Below are 22,844 nucleotides of genomic sequence, written 5' to 3' on the forward strand. Positions count from 1 at the left end.
TTCAAATATGCAGACAATTTGTCAAATTGAAATGGCAAACAGTTTGTTTTTTATTTGAGCTTTAATTATGAAAGAAAGGAAAGAAAGAAAGAATAAACTCTTCATTCAAATTCATTTTGGCATTAACTTTTAAACCTTTCCAAATAATTCTTCACTTGAACTTGTGCACACACACGGCAGCACTGGGCTCCTGTGCACAGTTTTAATTCATGTGGCCCTCGGATTTAATATTTCGTCAGTTAAGCAAAGTTTATTGAAAAGAGCCAGAGGAACCGGAGAGGTTTGGTCTGCCTTCAGTGACTGATTCAATGTCACTGTTAAAACAAAATGAGGTGCTGTCATAAAAAGGGGAATCCTGCATTGATGCTCGCCAGGTGCTCTAACATCTGAACGGTGGTGGGTACCCTGCTCACAGGAAGTGTATCATAAATAGGACATGACACATCACCAGACTCCCTCCCTCACTCTGGTCATAACTCATAACTAAAAGCTGCTTTCCGTTTTGTTTGCCTTAAAGAGAATATATTTCTATTTCTGTCTTTATTTCAACCTCATAACCCAGGACATTATTTGAGGCTGTACTGAAAGCACAGCTTGATTTCTGGTTAGCCTACTTGTGTGTGTGTGTGTGTGTGTGTGTGTGTGTGTGTGTGTGTGTGTGTGTGTGTGTGTGTGTGTGTGTGTGTGTGTGTGTGTGTGTGTGTTCTTTTTACACTTTTCATGATAGCATAATGTGTCAACAGCAGTTACTGTGCTTATACTAGGACTGAGTCAGTGTCCAACAGGGAGGTGCTCCATCCTCCCAGCCTGAACATCTCTCAGACGACAAGCTTTGTAGGAAACATGGCTGACTAACTGTGGTTGTCACTCAAGACATCAGTTGTGACAAAACCGTAAAGAAATAACGAGCAATTGAGGGGATCATAACATTAAAAAGAACTTTTCCACATCCAACTAAATTGGGCGGGGCACATCTTTGTTCACAAGTATTGCATGGTGAGAGGCCAGTGAGGGATCATGCCCTTATTGCTGCACTGCTACTGGTCAGTATGGCTGCCCAGACAAGAGGGAGGGTGGTTGCAAACAAGTGGTGTAATATGTTCATTGCCTTCTGTTAACAGTTACATTTAGGCTTCAAAAATCATTAAAGTGGTGTTTTTTATTGAAGATTATCTTACTCACTATAAACTCTGGGTTTGCCACCTAATAATCCAAAATCCAATGGAAAAATCCCAAAGACTTTTTGTCGAGGGAACCAGGGCAATGCTAATTTCCGTGTTAGCTTACAAAAATATGTCCTCCCTGCCGCTATAAATGTGAGAGATGAGAGACTGATTCCTTCTAAAAATGCATTTCAAAGTTAAGTGGAAGTTAATATGAAGCTTCAGCAGTATGAGACAATCTTTCCCCAACCTAAGCTAAATGGTTTTAGCTACCTAAACTTAACAAAAGCGCAGGCAGATCAGAAAACAGTCATTGGGAATTTTTACAATGGCAATATGTGCCATTCAAAAAGGCTTTGAGCAACTCCTATACTGTCCTTTAGGGAAGAGAACTTGATGGAGGACACAGGTGGCTGTCCACACAGTGGGATCTAGCAATGACAAAAACAATTCCATAATCACATTACTCTGTCCACTTAGCCAGCACACATGTTTCATTGCCCTCTGTAGCTCTCTGAGATGTGAACAGGCCTTGTGAGTGTCCCTCAGGCTGTTTCTGTTCACCAGCTATAATGGATCAAAGTTCTGCTGTAGAGTTCTGTACAGACCAGCCAAACAAAACAGAGAAGCCGACTTTTTAACTCTTAGATTAAAGCTGTCCAAGAGAAAATGACTGTCTTTACTTTGTGTGGTCAGGATGAGATCTGTGCAGCAGCAACTGTTCCAGATGAGATCATTCAGCCTTAGCACAAGCACAGTAACCAGCAGGTGAACAATGATAGGATTCCAGTCACACTTGTATAATCATTCTGTACAGATGTCTGTTTAGAGAACTGGTTGAACAAGGAGTACCACAGATAGTGAACTGATGAACTTAAAAGCTTATCTGTAAATAAATGTATGCAAAGTGTACGCGTTAAAAAAGAACATTCCGATCTTTTTAAATTCTGACTGTGAAGGGTGTCTTTAGAGGTCTGATGCCACCATGATGGCTGTAACTATGACGATATACTACAGAAAAAAATGATAAATGTGGTGTATGTGGTGTATTTAAAAAACAGATACAAATGTTTAAGACAAAAAAAAAATATTGGTCTTTTCAGTAAGTTGCATTGTGTGATGAAAGTCTGAAGTGCTAAAAATGCGTTCAATGGGGAAAAAGTACATTTTATTGTAAAAATAAAACAAGAGTGATAAACATGACAAAAATGACATTTTTGTATATATGGGATTTTTGTAAATTTTTATTTGAATCTAATGCAACACAAACTACCAAAATTCATTTAATAAAGTACACTGTGGTCATTTTTCTGGCCTCAAGTTTGTTCATTTGTTCTTTCATTTATTCTGCGAGGTTGAAGCAAGAGTTTTCTGGGATTATTATAATTAATAACGATACTATTATTATTCAGTGTATTTGTATATGAGGATTGAAACATAGTCTGCTGCCAGGGGCAAAAATCTGATGTCAACTTCTGACTTTCTCAAGATCAATTCTTGAGGGGGACACAAACAGTAGTGCTGTAACTCAGCTAACAAACACTCCATCACCCTGTTGGGTCGGGAAAACTACATTGCAGTGAAGCACCGAGATCCCAAATTTATATGAAAAGATGTTAATTACACATTTTTTAGGATACAATCGTGTCAATTGTGGACTACGGGACTTTCCATCAGCATGGGGGTAAGTAGATAATGTCTGAATTTTCATTTATGGGTGAACTGTTCTTTTAATGTTACTGTGGCTTGCATACAGTTTGGTACCTGCTATCTAACACACGTTTAATTGTGGTAGAGGCAAAGAAATGTCTAACATATTTGATCCTTTGTATGATCTTCTTACCAGAGGTACATGGAATGAGCAGTCGGGGGCAGTGGATCAGGTGAAGGGTGCTTTTGAAACATAAAAACATGCTGCTTCAGTTAATATTGAACTTACATTGTTGTACATGTGTCATGTCCTGCTGGGATTTAGAAGAGTCAAACACATCAGCATGACCAGTAGAAGGCTTCATTACATGCACAGAGGACACACAAGCTTCAACTATGATGATCCCAACAAAATGGGGACAAGTTGACAGTCATAGAAGCTTTGTCACAACACCGTAAATTATAAATGTTGCATTACGAAAGTTCTCTGGCGACTCTGCTATCGTCGGCCTCATTAGGGACGGGGACAACAGAGCCTACAGAGAACTTATTAAAGACTTCGTAGACTGGTGCCAGCGGACCACCTCCAGTTCAACACCTGGAAGACCAAAGAGCTGGTGGTGGATTTCCGCAGGCACAGACAACCCTGCACACAAGTGAACATCCTGGGAACGGACACTGAGATGGTGACAAGTACCTGGGAGTTCACCTGAACAATACACTGGACTGGACTGATCACACTGCAGCAACCTATAAGAACGGTCATAGCAGACTCCATCTGCTGAGGAAGCTCAGGTCCTTTGGAGTGCAGGGGGCACTCCTGACAACTTTCTATGACTCTGTGGTGGCATCAGCCATTTTCTATGGAGTAGTCTGCTGGAGCAGCAGCATCTCGGCAGCAGGCAGGAGGAGACTTGACAAACTTATCAAGAAGGCCAGCTCCATCCTGGGATGCCCTCTTGACCGAGTGCAGGTGGTGGGAGAGAGTAGAATGATGGACAAGCTGTCATCGCTGCTGGTGAAGGAGTCCCACCCCCTGCAGGTCACTATCACCGCACTGGTCAGCTCCTTCAGCGATAGACTGATACACCCCAAGTGTGTGAAGGAGAGGTATCGCAGGTCCAAGTGTGTGAAGGAGAGGTATCACAGGTCCAAGTGTGTGAAGGAGAGGTATCGCAGGTCCAAGTGTGTGAAGGAGAGGTATCGCAGGTCCAAGTGTGTGAAGGAGAGGTATCGCAGGTCCAAGTGTGTGAAGGAGAGGTATCGCAGGTCCAAGTGTGTGAAGGAGAGGTATCGCAGGTCCTTCCTTCCTGCTGCTGTTAGACTGTACAACCAGCACTGCTCCCAGTGACCTCACTGTGCACTGTGCAATAAAAACTCTACACAACCCATTTCTCTTTTTTTTTGTTGCACTAACTGGACAATTTTCATACTCATATTTATTATTTATTAACAACAATACACTGCCACATTGTTTACAATTACACTGTTCATATTGTACAATATTATGTATATACTATGTATATGAGTCTATTTCTATTTCTTACCTTTTTATTATATTGTTAATTTTTAACTATCATTATTGCTTGTTGTAATATTACTGTCCTTTAGCTGCTGTGACACAGAAATTTCCCTGTTTGTGGGACAAATAAAGGAATTCTGATTGATTAATTTTTATATCAGCTGGGCTATGAAACATAAGAATTCTGTTGAAGATGAGAGAGCAACGATGATTAAGAAACATTGGACTGGACAAATTACAGTAAGCTTATTCTAAACACGTCCACTTATTTTATTGTTCGGGGTCACCCCGAGGTTTAGGAGAAACAGAAACCATCTTTGTATCAGATCACCTACTTGCAGAGAAGTATCTCAAGCAGAGAAGACAAGGCAGGTGAGCAGGAATGGAGAAGCTTTTTTGATAAAGACTTTTATTAAATTAGATGCACTTAAAAGTACAGAGCCTTATAAATAACGACCTGTGGGAGATCCTCATTAGAAAGCCATGACAGGGCCACGACACTAGTTATCTTGTTTCTTATGTACATTAAAATCCTTATTAAGCCCTTGGGGATAATATGCTGGAATAAATACATGCACGCAGATTGACAAATACTGTGCACAGATCAGTAATGTCAGGACGGTCAGGACAGGTCACAATGTATTCTGAGATGTAGCTTCTGTTTATCACTTAATAAAAAAGAAATTCACATGAAACAGCTTAATAAAAATAGATTTAATAACATTTCGCAGTTGATCTCAATATTTAAAAGTGCAACATTTATATTATATTGACACAATTTAAAAATACATGTTAGATCATCTCCAAAGTAACAACATCAAGATGGAAAAAGGCAACCAGTTCACAGAAGTCAAAGCCTCCAGTTAGACACCGTAAAAAAAAACACACACACACACACGGTCACAAAGGCTTCTTTAAAAATAAAATCATTTGAGTTGGCAGTGATACTTTGAAGACAATGTGTGCAAAACCATTTGTAGAATCACAATATTTACAAACTCATACTTATTATCTTTATGACACACACATAGAGACTATTAAACTTCATTTCCAAACCATAATTTGTGCATGACAAATGATTAGTTTACAACACTGTTGATAAAGCACTGAAGATCTAGGAATGAAACAAAATGATCATATTACATCATTATTAATATACACATATAAAGTTTGCACAAATTAAGTGATAGTATTTGTACTGATATGCTAAATATTACAGAGTGAAGATACTGATGGTTCTATGAGCAGTCAATGAAAGTATCTGTCACATGGTGAAAGGCTCAGTTTTGGTCTCTTCCCAGAAACAAACAAACAAACAAACACACACACGCACGCACACACACACACACATGCACACATATGCACACACACACACACATATGCACACCCACACGCACACCCACACCCACGCACACACACACATATGCACACACACACATATGCACACACACACATATGCACACACACACACACACACACACACACACACACACACACACACACACACACACACACACACACACACACACACACACACAAAGCAGGCCTAAAATGCATTAAAAGGTTTACAGGCAGTGATCATTTAGTTCCCGATGCTTTCACAGATCATTTCTCTTTGTCTTTCCTTCATTTCAGTGTTTCTGTGTTGTACGTCCTGAGCAGAACTGATAATATGCAGAGACATGTGTGTTGTTAAGATTCGATCAGTATCTGTGGTGAAGATTTCTGTAAAAATGTGTCAAGATCTGGATACAACATACAGTTCTTCCCCCCAAAAACAGCATCTGCAGTAAAAAAAACAAACAAGCTACTCAGTCTTGCATAATAATGGCAATGTGCTTCAAATTAAGGTTTGTGGGGAAAAAGGCGAGCCATAGATATTACACATATAGACAAGTTTACTTATGTTTGACTAAGTCTCATCATTAATTCTGCTCTTTCCCTGAAAATAGGATAAAGTGAAGTCATGTCTCATGGCCAACACACGACTTTACACTGTTCACATCGGATGCCTGTTGGCTTTTTCTATTAAGGGTTCATTTTGAAACTAAATTATTTTGGAATTATCATCATATCTTCCTGTCACTGACAGTGTGCTCGGGTGAGGAGAACGAACATTTTTTTGCATGTTAATTTGAGCACACAGCTAGTATGCATTAAATTATTGATGTTAGTTGAAATGGACAAGTATTGGTATAGCTGGTAAATACCTACTCATTTGAGGAAATGATGGGGTAGCTACCATCCACCCACCCTTTCCTTATCATTATAATACCAAACTAATAAGTAACACGTCCTTAAAATGAACATGACATAACGTGACATACCAGCTTCTTTTAAAAAAATTATTGGAACAATTTCCAGGAAATAAAAAGGAGTAATATATCTGAAGAATCAAGCACTACCATTAATTGCATGCCTATATTGATTAAAGGAAGGAAATAAGGAAACCACTGAATTTAGAGTCAATATTACGAGCACTGTGTAATCTCTATAATAAAGAATGCTGTCTTCTATTATAGCCATCGAACTCTATATACAAGTTAATCTCATCTACACCCTGCTGTCACACTCCTGTAACCTTAGATCATTGTCCTGTATGTTTCTGGGACAACTATGACACATAAAACTGGGACTGATGAATCAAAATGAAAAAGCCTTTTATAGTGGGTCAAATCTTGAGCACTGGGTTCGGCTCTGGCTTGTCTGCCTGATGAGACAATATCTAATCCTGGAGCCCAGGAATGAGTGTGTGTTCTATCGTTTGCTCTAATCAAGTGAAACTAAAGATGTGCAAACTCAAAGTGCTGTTCCAGTAAATCATTAGTAGCAATGGTCTGTATAGTCACTGCAATTTATGAACTAAATGTAGTTCTATCACAACTTTCAATAAAGACATTGCCTGAAATCCATATATTTAAACTGAGAGAGACCAGTTAGATCTAACCAGAAGTTCAACTGACCAATCAGCCCACAATTCATTTATAGTCTATCTTTAAAGGTGTAAATTGTAAGAAATGGCCAGAATTGGAAGGCAGCATAACCACTTGCTGATGCTCGCTACACGGGACTGTCACTCTTTGCTGCAGTTATCTTTGGAAGCGTGACGCAGCAGAAAGCCAAGAGAGCTTTAAGTTTGTTTTACGATGAGTTAAGATAGCTAAGCTCGTCTTAATTCAGTAAAAGAGAGAAACTTGAATTCAGACGGTGTACAGTTGTATTTTTTCTGTTTGGTAAGAACATTTGACATTTTGTGAGTTTTCATTTACTTATTAGACCAAGTAGCCAAACTGCAGCTTTTACGTCTCCCAGTAGAAACTACAGGGGCTACCAGACTATCACCTACTGAGGTACAGAGTGGTATGGGGAGACAGGACGGACACTGTTGTTTCTTCACTCTCTGTTCAGGATTCATTTCAAAGTTCTTGTCTTCACATACAGAGCCTTATACAGGTGGCCCCAACACGGTGGAATGCTCTTCCTACAGACTTACTTACTCACTATGCAGTCTCTGTTAATGCTTTTATAAAGCAACTGAAGACTTATTTATCAAACTGGCTTTTGTCTCACCTGCTGCCATCTAGTGTTGGAATCTGTATGCTTTTATTTATCTATTTTTATGTTTTATTTTTCCTCCCTTTTGCTGGTTTAGTTGTTATCTCACTTGTGAAGCACCTTGTGATCGTGTTCTGTGAAAGGTGCTATATTAAATAAACTTTCTTCTGTTGAGAACAGTAGTTCATTTAATTAATGTAACTGAATTCTGGCCATATCTTATAAATTAACTCATCATACTATTAATCAAGACAAAGGCTATCAGAAGACGAGAAATAAGATATTGTACAAGTGTATATTGGAAAAATAATTTTCTTTTCATTAATGGTTTTTGAGGTCTGCTTATTTGCACGTCCAATGGCACGACAGCAGGAACTTTAAACAGATTCATCCTGGGAATGAGCACAGTACAGAACAGAGCACATATCGGAAAGGTGCAATACAAAGAACATTTTTGTAAAAGGAACCTCAGTGGCTGCAGTCAGTGGTGTTTGGGGCAGTGAAGAAAGCTGTGCAAATATTCTAACATATTAACAGGGGCACCAAACCTGTGCACACTTCAGCCATCTGAGCCAGTCCGGACAGTCTGTCTCTGTTGTTGTACTGCCGATATTAATGGTCTTTGTGTTTGGTGTGAAATCTCTCCAACAAAGCTCTCAGTATGTTCCCTGGGATCTTCTGGTGCTGGTCTATCAGTGACTGGACCGCCTGCTGCACCTGCAAAGCAAAAAACATTGTCAGCGGCACAATATTTGAATGACTGATGTTTTTAGAAACAGCTCACATTACTGCAAACATCCTGTAGGACACCCCTAGAATTTAACTAAAGGGTGGTGCAGTATGCTGCAGTTTAGGGCCCATCAGAGTATGACATGTCAGTGGCAAATGATGGAATTATATATAATAATTATTATATAAACAAAGAAAGAAAAGAAAAGAAAAAGAGAAAGAGAAATACCTGTTCCTAAGTTCCTAACATTCACTGGCGCTGCATATAAAACCTTCCCCTTCACACCCTCAAAGAAACCCAGGCTTGGACAGGCAAAGCACAGCAGCTTTCTTTCTTCTTCCCTGCCAACCTCAGCAACGGGAACATTGGAGGCTCTTCCAACCTCACCTGACTGAAGATTGAAAGGAATTCTCAGCAGTACAATAGCTTTAGGTCACTCACTTTCTCTGCCAGCTCTGCTGCATTTATGTTGGGGTCATATGGGATGGGATCACCAAGGAAGGTTCGAAATTTCACAGGAAAGCCACCATAAACAGGAGCTGCAGGGAAACGAAACCTCTCATACAACCAGCGGTAAAGTCCTGGAGAGAAAGAGACAGAGAGAGAGAACATTACTGGGAGAAGCATCAAGAGAGGATTGACACAAGGCTGTAGACGAATCCACAGGTTACCATCAGATTCATATTCACCAGTCAGGTCAGCACACACCCCTCGCTAACACACTATCTTCAGGACAAGTTTGGTGATATTCCATTTTTCTCTTCTTGTTAACAGCACAGACCCATACAAACAATGAATTCATTCTACTGTGGAACCTCCTGTGCTGTGTGAGTCCCCATCAATGATACCATCAGATTGGTGATGCTATGTTTTTGTGATTTGAACTTTCTCTACACTTACTGAGTGTTCCCAGAGACCTGAAGCCTTCCCGCAGATTCTGAGTAAACATTGGAATTACTGGCTGAAAGAAAGAGAGAGCAAGAGAAAGAGAAGATTAGAGTGGAGAGCTTTCTACACTGCAGAATTCTAATAAGGACAATCACACGTGTTAAAGTCATATACAGTGCAAGTGTAGGCAGTGCAATATAGGACTTCTTTATTTGACTGTAGGAGTGGAAGTACCAAGAATCCATTTAGTTTACTGATTAATCAGAACAATCCACACATGCTGTATAATATTACATGTATTGAAGAAGATTTGAAAATGGTGAAAAGTTATACTAATCTGGCAGATAGGCCATAACCACATGACACACAACGCTTTAGCTATTTAAAGGTAGGGTTGGTAAATTATTCTAGAAGCATTTTTTCTTATAGTCTCTAATCTATAATCTAACCTCTTAACATTCCAACAACAATCACTAAATCAATGTCAAATGCTCTGACAAATATAAGAAGGAAATCCTGTATCTGTGGCTTGCGCATGGACTGACCATGACGGTAAGTGTTGCAGTCTGTTAATGCATCCAAAAGCATTATAAAAAAATATATAGAAATATGTAAATTTCTATCTGCAGTCTACAAGTCTACAATATCATACACTCCAGGCTGAAGCTTTAAATTAAGCACTAAAAGACAGTCATTTCAGTAGATTTCTGGAACACCAACGCACCACTTGAGAGTCAATGGCGACCTGGGCGAAGCCTTTGCGTTTACCCCAGAGAAGAGGGTAGGTCTCATCACTGAACAGAGCTTCCCGTACTCCTCCTGGAGAAATCCCCAACAAGTGGCCATTCTTCAGAGCACGCACACACTCCTCCTGAGGGCCATGGATCACACTGAATACCTCACACAGTAATTTGAAACCTGGAGGAACAGGTCGGGATGAGACAGAGTAAGGAAACAGAGTCGAGTAGAGAAGAAAAGTTTTATGGCAAAAAATGTGTTTTATGAGGTCTCAGTGACTTTGACCTTTGACCACTGACCACCAAAATGTAATCAGTCCATCCTAGGGTACAAGTGGACGGCTGTGCTAAATTTGAAGAAATTCCTAAAAGGCCTGCCTGAGATATCACGAGAATGAGATGAACATATGACCACAACTGCGATTAAAAATGATTGTCATTACTTTTTTCCATGACTAAGATGACGAAGATGAATATGACAAATGACAATAGATTTACAACTTGCACATTGCTGTTTTGGCCTGTGCTCCCTTGTAAAAGAGATTCTGAATCTCAATGGGAGCTTTCCTGGTATAATAAAAATAAAAATACAAAAATAAATCAATTTATAAATAAGCCTGTGAGAGCTTGGTGGTGTTGAAGTTCAATTCATGGGACCGCAATGTAGTTTGTTTCTAGCCGAATGTTAGCCTTTTACCTCAACTGCAACTAAGTGCAACTGCATTTACACAAAATCACTGAAATAGTGTTCATTTGTGAAAATGATCTTGCTGAATGAAATATGTAAGTATCATAAACATGTGTCGAGGGAACCAGGGCAATGCTAACTCAGCCTGCAAAAATACATCATCCCTGCAGCTCTCAATTTGTGTGAATGATGCTAATAAAAAAATAGAAGCATACAACCAAAGCCTACAAATATAACAAGGTTAGCAGTACTGCATGTTTATAACAGTGTCAGTACCTGGGATCTTGAAGAGGAAGTGGTCAGCGACAGAGTGGCAGGTCCGTCCCTTCTGGATGATGACATTGGCCAGAAAGTAATAGTAATCGATGGGAATGGCTCCATGATAATACACTATCAGTGCTGGTCCTTTGTCAGGGATCTTCTCCATCCCATGAATCTCATAGCCTGGTACACAGGCCAAAGCACATTAGACATACATGACAAACATACATTCCATTATAAGCTAATAAGTACTGTGGAGAGCACAGCTGCAATTCAGAACATGCAAATATACAAAAGGGTTTGGTCGGCAAATATACAAAACACAAGCAAATGAGGGAAATGTTCACCAGTTTGACAGCACGCACACAGCATTCAGAACAAAAAGCTGCAGACTGAAAAACACAACTGAGTACAGAAAACCCAACCAGATACAGAAACACCTTTAAACAATGCAACACAAACAGTGCAAACACCATGTCTGGCTCTGCTGGTTGGTGACTAAGGGTGACGTGTTGTGTATTTACTGGCTTCTGTGTTGTGTATTTACTGGCTTCTGTGTTGTGTATTTACTGGCTTCTGTGTTGTGTATTTACTGGCTTCTGTGTTGTGTATTTACTGGCTTCTGTGTTGTGTATTTACTGGCTTCTGTGTTGTGTATTTACTGGCTTCTGTGTTGTGTATTTACTGGCTTCTGTGTTGTGTATTTACTGGCTTCTGTGTTGTGTATTTACTGGCTTCTGTGTTGTGTATTTACTGGCTTCTGTGTTGTGTATTTACTGGCTTCTGTGTTGTGTATTTACTGGCTTCCGTGTTGTGTATTTACTGGTTTTGATGTTGTGTATTTACTGGTTTTGATGTTGTGTATTTACTGGCTTCTGTGTTGTGTATTTACTGGCTTCTGTGTTGTGTATTTACTGGCTTCTGTGTTGTGTATTTACTGGCTTCTGTGTTGTGTATTTACTGGCTTCTGTGTTGTGTATTTACTGGTTTTGATGTTGTGTATTTACTGGCTTCTGTGTTGTGTATTTACTGGCTTCTGTGTTGTGTATTTACTGGCTTCTGTGTTGTGTATTTACTGGCTTCTGTGTTGTGTATTTACTGGCTTCCGTGTTGTGTATTTACTGGTTTTGATGTAAAAACACCCTGTAACCTTGTTAAGAAAGGTGCCTTATAAATTATTATCAATATAATTAATATCAGTATTGTTATTATCATAATAATAATTGTGTGCATTCATTATTATTATGTAATAATGATATTGTGCTATTGGGTGTATTTCAGGAGGGGTTAATGACATTAAAACACATGACCAACACTTTTCAAGTTTTTCAAGCAGCTCTGCTTTGTGTTTCATGTTTGTGTTTGATCACAGGGCAGATATATGTCAATATTTTGTCCATAATTGCATTTCCGTGTGTGTGTGCGCGCGCCTGTGCGTGTGAGAAAAAGATAGACATAGATTGCCTCAATATAAAAACTGTGCTTATACTGTATACTTCCAGTCCAGTAATTGTTTGGGTATATTCCCTGTATTTGCGGTCAGTCTGTGTATTTGGTGGTATTCCCTGTATTTGCGGTCAGTCTGTGTATTTGGTGGTATTCCCTGTATTTGCGGTCAGTCTGTGTATTTGGTGGTATTCCCTGTATTTGCGGTCAGTCTGTGTATTTGGTGGTATTCCCTGTATTTGCGGTCAGTCTGTGTATTTGGTGGTATTCCCTGTATTTGTGGTCAGTCTGTGTATTTGGTGGTATTTCCTGTATTTGCGGTCAGTCTGTGTATTTGGTGGTATTTTCTGCTTTTGCAGCACTTTCTGTATTTGGCTGTGTTTTCTTTTTTTTTAAATTGCCCTCTTTGTATGGTTAGTGAGACAGTTTTGAAACACACTCCAGGCATAGGTTTCATGTTATTTCGTTTGTCATCAAAATGTATAAAATTATTCCTGCTATAATGGAAAGTTTTAAACTTATTGTCTGAAATTAAGAAATTAATTATTTTAATAAATCAAAATATATTAAGTCATATCGGCGGTTTTCACAGCAGAAATTTCAACTTGTCAAAGTAGGAAAAGCAAAGGTGTAACTCCTATTTATTTTCTTAACTGGTGATAATATAATGCTATCTGAATGAACAGGATCACACAGAGTGCACATGGTTACGTTATGAGTGTTTTAAAGGTCAAGTAACCAAGTTCCTGCAGAGACAAGTTAACATGCATTGATCAGTTGTAACTGACTACATGATTAAATGTTAGACTGACTTTAACATGTTGAGACCATAATGCAGCAATCAGCCATAACATCTGATTTGAACAATTACTAACATATACAAACATCATTCTATCTAAGTATAAATAACATCTTTTACCTTTTTAGCTGTTCCAAAAAATGAAAGCATGTCTTTTCATCATACTGGTTTACATTATCCAGCTATAAACTTGGTAAAATAATAATAATAATAATAATAATTATTATTATTATTATTAATAATAATTTTAAGTTTAATAATAATAATTAATAATAAAATAATGACTGACTGATTATAGCTTACTGCATCTTTTAAAATGTAAACATTATCTCACATGTTACTCGAGTTGACATTCATGATTTTAAACCGAATTATGCAAACTGTGAACATTTTATTTCCTCACTTCCTCACAGAAATGGCACAGCAGCGCTCCAGTGCGCTCCAGCAGCACTTCACCTATGGACAGGATGGAAAGGAAGCCACGAATAAATAAAGCGCATCACGTCTTACCATGCCATATGGCTCCGTGTCCATCCCACAGAGTAGCCAGGGTCTTCCTTGCTCCATCCCACAGGTTGTTGCAGTAAGCTTCCTTTAGCTGATTCTTCCTCTGATAGGAGAAAACATGACGAAAGAAACGGTTTGGAGTGACTCAAAGCAGGGCAGCAGCAACGGGTAACTAACAACCTGAGTCTTTTTTCAATGGTTTTGCCCATAACTTTTATTCCTAATATTAACCATTCTTTAATCATCATTTCAACAAGTGTGATTGGACATGACTGTCAGATCTGGTCAGGCTTGCAGGAGCTCATTATTATTCCCTTCTTATATACTCCTCTGATACATTACTTGCAAATACACACACTCAATACTCAAAGTTATCTAAAAATGAAAATTCCGTGACTATCTACTCACCCCCCTGCTGATGTCAATCTGACAGTCTGGTTGGTGGTGAAGTTTCATTTTAAGATCTTAAAAATAACATAAAATGGCTCCATACAGCTTCTCTGGTATATTCCAAGTCTCTGGAAGTTTGCAAATTGATTTAAAAAGATGTTATTTACACCCCTCTATGAGCAGAAATCTCCACTGTAGCCTCTCAGCTAAAAGTGTTAGGCTACACCCCATCTGAAGTGGGTGCACAAGCTCGCATGCACTGTGCATCGAGGGTGTGAATAACGTCTTTTCAATTCAAAGTGCTATACTGTAGGCAACTGGACCTGCTTCAGTGGAACTGGACTGGAGTTAAATAAGAGTTTGATAACATGTTCTTTTGCTAGTTATATGTTTAGTTTAATTATTTATTTGTTTGGCATGTTTAGTTTTGTCTAATTAGTATTTAGTTTTGTTTCGGTAACACTATGGGCACCCAAGATTAGTTAGGACAGGTGTAGGACCATGATGCATCTGGGTGGGCCTATGGTTGTTCACCAGAGCAGGAGAGGCATGCAGGATTCCTTTGTTCTTTGTTTGCTTGCTTGCTTTTTGGAAAAATAAACCATGAAAACTAAAGAAACTCTAAATGGACACTGAACTTCTTTTACCTGCGTACAACACAAGCACATTGTGCAGCAGCAGCTCTTTGATTTGCATTTTGAAGTTTGATTTGAAGCTTGATTTAGTTTTTTTTACTTCTGCAGTTGTCAAAGATAGACAATATGTGAGCTATGTTCAGTCAACAGCTACAGAAAAATAAATCACTGTTACACCACCGCTCAAATGTTTGGGGACAGCCCTGTCAGTTGTTAAGGTAATCTGAAGAAATTTCATTCCATGCTTCCTGAAGCAACTCCGACAGGTTGGATTGGCTTGATGGGCATTTCTTATGTACCATATGGACAAGCTGCTCCCACAACAGCTTATTGAGCTTTTGATCTGATGACTGCATCTTCCCTAAATAGTTCTTGTTTAGTTTGGAGCTGTGCTTTGGGTCATTATCCTGCTGTAGGATGAAGTTGGCTCTAAGCAAGCACCTTCCACAGGGTTTGGTTTGGTGTTGGAGTGATAGCTTCTTAAACTACCCTAACCCTTTATAAATCTCCCGCCTTTATCAGCATGAAGCCCAGACCATCACATTTCCTCCACCATGCTTGACAGATGGTGTCAGCACATCTCCAGCATCTTTTCACTTGTTTTGCATCTCACAAATGTTCTCCTATGTGATCCAAACACATCAAACTTACCGGATTTTCCCATTTGTATCCGCAATCTAATGTCTGTGTTCTTTTGCCCATCTTAATATTTCCCTTTATGACTTTTTCTTTGGTACTCTGCCTAGAAGGCCAGCTTCCTAGAGTCGCCTCTTCACTATTGACACTGAGACTAGTGTCTTGTGGTTACCATTTAATGAAGCTGCTGGTTGAGAGCCTGTGAGGCATCTGTTTCTCAGGCTGAAGACTATGATGTACTTATCCTGTGGCTCAGTTGTGCACCAGGGTAGATGTTCAGATACCAGTTTTTCCTTCCTGATACCGATTCCGGTATGTGGGCTTTGGGTGTTGGCCAATACCAACTACTGATCCGATACCAGTGCATGCTCAGGTAAAACCTTGACTTGAGAATGACTGCCATACAACATACTTTTATTATATTATTATTATAACAGTCATAAGTGAAAAAGAACAAATAAAAGAAATCTAGGAATGAATAACAATTCCTTTAAAAACTGTTAAAGTGCAGCCACTTTTTAAATAGAACAGTTTAAAACAGTAGTACAACAGCAACTTAAATAAATCTAGGAATAAATAATTCCCTTAAAAGTTACTCATGGAACTCGTTTGCTTGCAGCACCGCACTTTGAAGGGCAGATTGACGTGCTACTGTGTCCACCCAGTGTGCAGACTCAGCAAAGACATGGGCACATGTCGGCGGTCCAAATGTCAGTAGTAAAGCTGATTGCCTGCACGTCTTTCAGCCTACATGAATGTGTTCTCTTGCTGTCTCATAAAAATTGAGGAGAGCAGTTTTCGTCATGCTCTTTTTCGTGATGCGTCTTCAAATGCTCCATAAGGTTGTTCGTGTTGAAATTGGCAACACTTGTGCCACCCCTCGAAATTACAGCCTTGCATACTGAACATGTGGCTGTTTTACTGGTGGGGTTATCCACAGATAGTTTATCTCCCATTGCTAAGTCATATCTGAGGTCCGTCTATTTACTGGAGTAGTGAACAACATTTCCATTGCATAAGAACCCTATAGGACTGTAATGACTGTTTCAACTATTGGTCAAACTCTCAGGTGTTGCCAGGGAAACAGAGTTACTGCTTATGAAAAACATTATATTTTGATCCCAAAACACATGAAAATATATACAAATTTTTCTTTGGCAAGTAACCATGGTATAAAATCAGCCCGACAACATTAAGTTGAGTTTTATGTCATGTTACAGAAATTTCCCAGGTCTGACCTCCACGGATTAAAATAATGAATTTTACTAAAAAGGTGCCTTAGATTCTTATTCAGAAATCAGACCAACATGACCAGAGACCAGGACGTTTGCAGAGTCAAGTGCACACATGTTCCTGCTGTTTACTTGTTTGCCATTGCGTAACTTATCTGGTCAGACAGGTTTTACAGTGATGAAAGAGGAAATAAACAGCACAAAGGTGGTCCATGTGTTTGCCTGGCTGCAGTGCAATGGCTCCGGGCTGTGATTGGTTGTTCAGTCCCATACTCTAATCAACATTGAGCTGGCTTTGAGCTCTGACATTTTGTAATTGACTATTTAATTATGTAAAGGTACTGTATAAACAATAAGTAGCACTTATGCTAAAAGTAAAACTGGGATGGCGTTTTGAATCATTTGTGAGTGCTTGTAAAATCTGGTAAATGACATCAACTGTGGTTCACAGACGGTGGAAAATCAATAGTGTTTACATACCTTATAGACATGAAGGAAGAGTATAGAGAGGTAAAGGAGGATGACGATGAGGAAGGGCAAGATGAAGACGACAGCCAGAGGGGTGAAGACCCACAACAGGTACTCCAAAACACTCAGATAGTCCTCCACCTGACCAAGGCCGGCCCATTCCTCCCACGCATGAAACACACACACCTGTAGACCAAAACAGAAAGGCCAATAATTACATCCACAACACTGGTCCAGACTGAAACATCTGAAGAACTATTGGAGGGATTGCCATGAAATTATTTCAGTTAGAGTTAGTCATTGAGACGTTACAAAACCTGTTTTTGGCAGCTGGCCATAACTCAAGAATGTAGCATGTTTGTCGTAGGGGGATGGAGTTTCCCAGCTTGCTTGAGACAATGTGTTTGAGGCCATAAGCTGAAGTAATGTGTTTAAATGTGTTCTACATAACCACCGATGATGCCCGCAGACACACTGCCTGCGTGAGCCGAACATCTTGCTTTTTATACTTTGGCATCCATATTAATGGGTTAGAGCAAACACACTGCGGGCATTAGTAGCACGGCTCACGAGTGTGTCAAGCGAGGCTGCTGCAGGAGTCTGGCCTATTTTTACAGAGACTTGCATATTTTTACACGCACGCAGTTCTCGGCAAAAATAGACCTGAGAACGACCTGTAGACATCATAACAGCTTTTTACTACAGTTTTAATGTCTGTATCTGTAGAATATGTCACAGACATGAAGATAATACACACAGCAGGTTTCCCTGCTCTTTCAATATTAAACAGGCAGGCAGCGTAGACCACAGGTAAGCCTGCTACATTAGTGTCAGAAGAGAGATACAACAGGGGCAGCCATGTTAAAAGAGAAAGAAGAGCTCATCACACACTAGGGTGGGCAGTATCCAATTTTTGATATCGTTAAACTTTCCCAAAAATGTGGTTATATGGTATTACCTCCAGATGATAAAAAATGCACATTGTTGGGCTCTCAGGGAGCCGCCGATTGATGCTGTACCATTTTCTGCTACAAGGTGGCTGCCCTGCTACAGTGCACTTCAACTGCAATTTTCCATCTTACGTCACATTAACATTTGTAACATGTCATTATGTTAATCTTTAGGTTTTATTGTAAGTGAAGCACTCAATGCACGTAATTTATTTGTTTCAAAGTATTTTGAGCTGCATGTCTTGGATGAAAAGTGGCTTACAAATAAAGATTAGGCTTATAGTATTATGATTACAGTTGTAGTATTATTTTCACACAACGACAAAAATATGATACATGTTCTGCATTATCATCAGGGGGCTATGAACTCAATGACAAATTTTGCACACAGCCTCATCATGATTTGCTGGCTCTTCCTTCCGTCATTTGGTCAGAATCCAAAATGCTGGCAAATTGCAGCAGTTTCCAGATTGCCAGCTGTACTTTCCCATGTTAAACACACAAACCTCATCGGCTCACAGCTGTGTCTCTGGGCTATGCAGAGTGGACAGGCAGAATGTCTACAGGGAGTGCTGCCCCTCCATACACACCGCTAGAATGACTCGGTTTCGGCAAGGCGTCGTTTGGCACTGGGCTGCTCTTGAAGAGGCAGCCTGCCCTTCAGACATCCAGCCTGTCTGCTCTCTCTAGCCCAGAGACGTACCAGCAGCAAAAGAAAGAGATCCCTCCATACTGTCACCAAAGACAGCGCCTCCACCAGGTCATCACCACCAATTTTCTATTGCAATGACCATGCATCCCTCACTCAGCCCCTCAACTTTAAAGAACCTAAGGGGCAGCTGGCCCGGTGGTTGGAGACACTACAGGACTCAATCAAATCAAAATCAATGTTATTTCTATAGCCCTCCGAGGAAGAGGAATGTCAATACTGCCATTGTGTGGAAGAACGGAACGTGGGAACCGAAGTGGTAGCAGCTCTGTGCAACACCCTAGCAGACAACAACAGCATATCCCCAGATGGCAGCGGCCCTAAGGCATCATCAACAGCCCATCATCAACAATAGAAGCCCTGCGTATCTGGTGCGTAAGGGTCTGGACTGCCGGAGCTGCAACGCAGTAGATACGTAATGCAGCGGAGCCAGTAGAATTACACACATAGACTAGAGTGAAACCTCTCAGCTCCACTGCCGTGGTGGATCGGAAACAGACTGAACATGGATCTAGTGGAATTTGGGGGTGAGGCCTGTGCAGTCCCTGATCAGAGTACCGCCACCACTGCTGAGCGCCTGGACAATGACATTCTCTGCTCTTCGGTGTGCCCGAGGAGCTACACAGCAGCCAGAGTCAGAACTTTGAGGCCGGGTGATCATCACGAAGACCCAGATTACGCCACTACACCCTTAGAACCAGGGGCATCAAATTAGCTATCCTGACAGCTGCCAGCAGCGAGACTGGGACCTGCATCTGCTCCTGGTCCTGTGGGCATATTGGACAGCAGTACAGGAATCCACCAAGTACACCCCTGCAGCCCTTATATTTGGACATGAGCTCCATACCCTTGTGGATTTGGTGTTTGGCCTGCCACCTGAACCAGGCTTGGACAACCTTTGCAACCTCCAGGAATGGCTCTGGGAAGTAGAGGTGTGCATCGCAATGCAGACGTTGAAGATTCTGCATTGATGCAGAAACAGAGCATAATCGAGAGGCTGCAGCTTATGTTGATTGTCCGACCTCAGCTGGACAATAAAGTTCGGTTGCGACATTGCTCCCATGCGTTGAATTGTGGGCAGACACTAGGCTAACGTTGCTTATGTAGGAGGGATGTTGGGGGGAGGCAGAGATCACCTGCGAGTGATAAAAAAAAACTAATTGAGTACTTTTTAAAACTGACATCTCGGGGCACATGTCAGATTTTATGACCTTGCTGGGAAGCATGTACTGGATGAGACCCAGGCTGGGTGTGACTTCTGCCTCACAACAATTACTAATAATGTTAGCCATTTTCACCTGAAGCTAACGTCTGCAGCCATATATAATAACTGTTACAGTAAGTCCAGCTAGTCAGCTAAGATCTGAGGAGGTGTGTGCAGCAGAGTCAATAGAGGCCTTATCTTAAAGCTGTCATGTGAAAACAATATTATTGTAGATTACAACAAACGTGAAAGGCCCTGTAGATGGATAAATGTTTTATATTTGTAATGTTTATGTATTGGGGAACATATATTGAAAAGATGCAGCTTTTATTTTTGTAGACTGCTGTAGTCTGATTATTGGAAGGACTTTCTGAATAAAAGGGGAATTTAAATGATGAAAAAGTAGCCATGTACAGTAATACAGATCATTGAGGAAGCCATACACTGAGATGCATCGAGAATTGTTTTGCATTTGAATCGTTGACAGCTGAATCGTAATCAAATCAAATCGTGAGGCCAGTGAAGATTCATACCTCTACCGGGAAGTGCATGACCTGACCAGACAGGCCCTCTCGGATGCTGGGTCACGACAGAAGTGGGCCTAAGACTCCCGCTGCGGGGGAGAGGACTTTGCGCCAGTAGTGCAGGTGTGCAGGAGTCCAGCATGCTTGAGAAAATTTGTTTGCCATAAGCTGAAGTAAACTTTGTTTACTGTGTTCTGAATAACCACTAATATTGCCTGTTTTGCAGTAGTAAGTGTTAATGTTCTGAACAAATGTTTCTAATAGATTATGGTTGCTGTTTGGGTCAATGACATTTTCACACCATGAGTTAAGTCACTCACACATGTGTGAATGCATGTGTATCTTATATTAAAGCAGGGCCAGGGGCAAAAAAGAGCATTTCCTGTATATTGGTCTCTCTGCCTGATTTCTAGCAAAAACAAACCTAGGCCTGCTACAATATGCTAATTATGACAAGTGAAAAGCAAGCTTTCCTCACATAAAGAAAATGTCTACAGGCTGGACAGGGTTCATACCAGGAAGGAGACAGTGTCCTCTGCTCCCATCAGACAGGACTGGTTCACACTGTCTGACATCCTGCTCCGCTGTCAGACACAGAAGCTGTAACTCTGAACCAGCTGATGGCAGGATCAGTCAGTCAGACAGCTTCACACCGCTGCTACATACAGCTGCAGTAAAGGAGAGGAAAACACCACATACTTAAGTATTCAGTTCAATAACTCAACATATGCATGAACAGTAGGTTAATTCCTATACTGCAATTCAATTAGGTGAAGTAACGTTACAGCTGTCTGTCAGGGAAACAGGTAAACTTGAAGGCTTTTGATCGTTTTGTCAGTGACAATGATTTGTGGAACAGCTAACCTTTCATTGTAAGTAAGGTTTAGAAGAAGGTATAGCTATCTGAATGGCAATAGAGTCACGAGTCTTGACACCCAGCCTTATATGTTGCACTGAAAAATATGACATCAATCATAAGCTGTTGCTTTGACTTAAAGGGAGCTAACTTTAGCGTTTGGGGTTACACCCTAGCTATGAAGAGTAGACCGGCGAACACATTAGCTAACTATAAGTGCGATAATACTTTTTTTTTTTTAATAATAACTGAAGACAGTCGCTGCGGTCAAACAGTAAGCTAACGTTGAATGAGCAGAACTAGAGAACTGAAGAGCTGCCAGCTAGTCAACAGCCAGCGTCACCCACAATAAGCACAGAAGAAACAGGAATAAGGTTACCTTAGAGCAGCGCCATTAAAAATACCCCACTGTACATTTAATGTAACACTAGCACAACAGTCCTGGTCCTTATGACGGAACGCTTTGAGTGTGACACAATCAGGTGTTAAGGTGATTCAGTGTCACTGGAAACAAATAAGCCGACTGATGCGTTCCACTCAGCAGCACCAGAATTAAACGAAACTTCCTGTTTGCCGCATAACCTTCAAATTAAAAGCGCAAAAATAAAAATGAAACCTCAGAAAGGAAAAACCTGAGGAAGATGACACTGCCGAGAGCGACTTTGGGGGGATAGGGCAGGGAAGATTTCAACATAGGACATCATAGTAATAAACAATAGGATTACGAGCCCAAGAGTATCCTCAGAAGTCCAGTGAAATAAATCAGGGGTCAACTAAAATGAGCCAAATGTTATATTTAAACTATTGAACATTATGTTTGTTTGTTTGTTAAAGATATATTGCTAAGCCAATTTATTGGGTCTCTTGAAAAGATAATTGCTACAAACCTTTGCAAAGTAGCACAACTTAATATCAAATTGAAAAAAATATGCTTTCGTGAAGAGTGGGACTATAAAAAAACTTCACATGGAATTTTAATTTTCTAAAAATTGGACTTTTATTTTCAGTTTAATCATGATTTACAGAAGAAATCCAGCTAAATTCTGTTCTATTCTATTTTATTTATTTACTTTTTTCTCTCTCACGTCCAACTGATTTCTTGTCTTTTTGTGAGGATATATTTCAAGTCATCATATCGTTGTGTTGTTATGTGTAGTTTTTCCTGTATTAATAAAAAAATACGCCATTCAATATGGAATCCATCAGCTTTTTTTCTTAAAAACACGAGTTCTCAATCAACTTAGATGGTACATTGTTTTATAAGTTATTTCAAAGTGTGTGGAGCAGCATTGCA

The 22,844-nt window shown here is 40.1% G+C and overlaps 1 protein-coding gene across 2 annotated transcripts; it reads right to left on the bottom strand.

Annotated features, from left to right (window-relative positions):
- Nucleotides 1-5,034: 5,034 nt before the first annotated feature.
- On the bottom strand, nucleotides 5,035-22,023 carry tmem68 (transmembrane protein 68). 2 transcript variants are annotated; one of them, XR_012180641.1, is made up of 10 exons: nucleotides 21,930-22,023; nucleotides 21,210-21,362; nucleotides 17,320-17,493; nucleotides 13,950-14,049; nucleotides 11,210-11,377; nucleotides 10,233-10,426; nucleotides 9,521-9,581; nucleotides 9,062-9,201; nucleotides 8,439-8,607; nucleotides 5,035-6,119 (listed from the first exon to the last, which is right to left on the bottom strand). XR_012180641.1 is itself a non-coding variant. In XM_073491981.1 (9 exons), exons 2-9 carry the CDS (start codon nucleotides 21,267-21,269, stop codon nucleotides 8,503-8,505), a joined length of 1,002 nt encoding a protein of 333 aa, XP_073348082.1. In that variant the 5' UTR covers nucleotides 21,270-21,362; nucleotides 21,930-22,023; the 3' UTR covers nucleotides 5,035-8,502. The 2 variants fall into 2 exon arrangements, 1 of the variants encoding a protein (XP_073348082.1); XM_073491981.1 differs by having other exon boundaries at nucleotides 5,035-8,607.
- Nucleotides 22,024-22,844: the final 821 nt, after the last annotated feature.

This window comes from Pagrus major, chromosome 21 (genome assembly GCF_040436345.1).
Source record: "Pagrus major chromosome 21, Pma_NU_1.0".
NCBI classification, from domain to species: domain Eukaryota; kingdom Metazoa; phylum Chordata; class Actinopteri; order Spariformes; family Sparidae; genus Pagrus; species Pagrus major.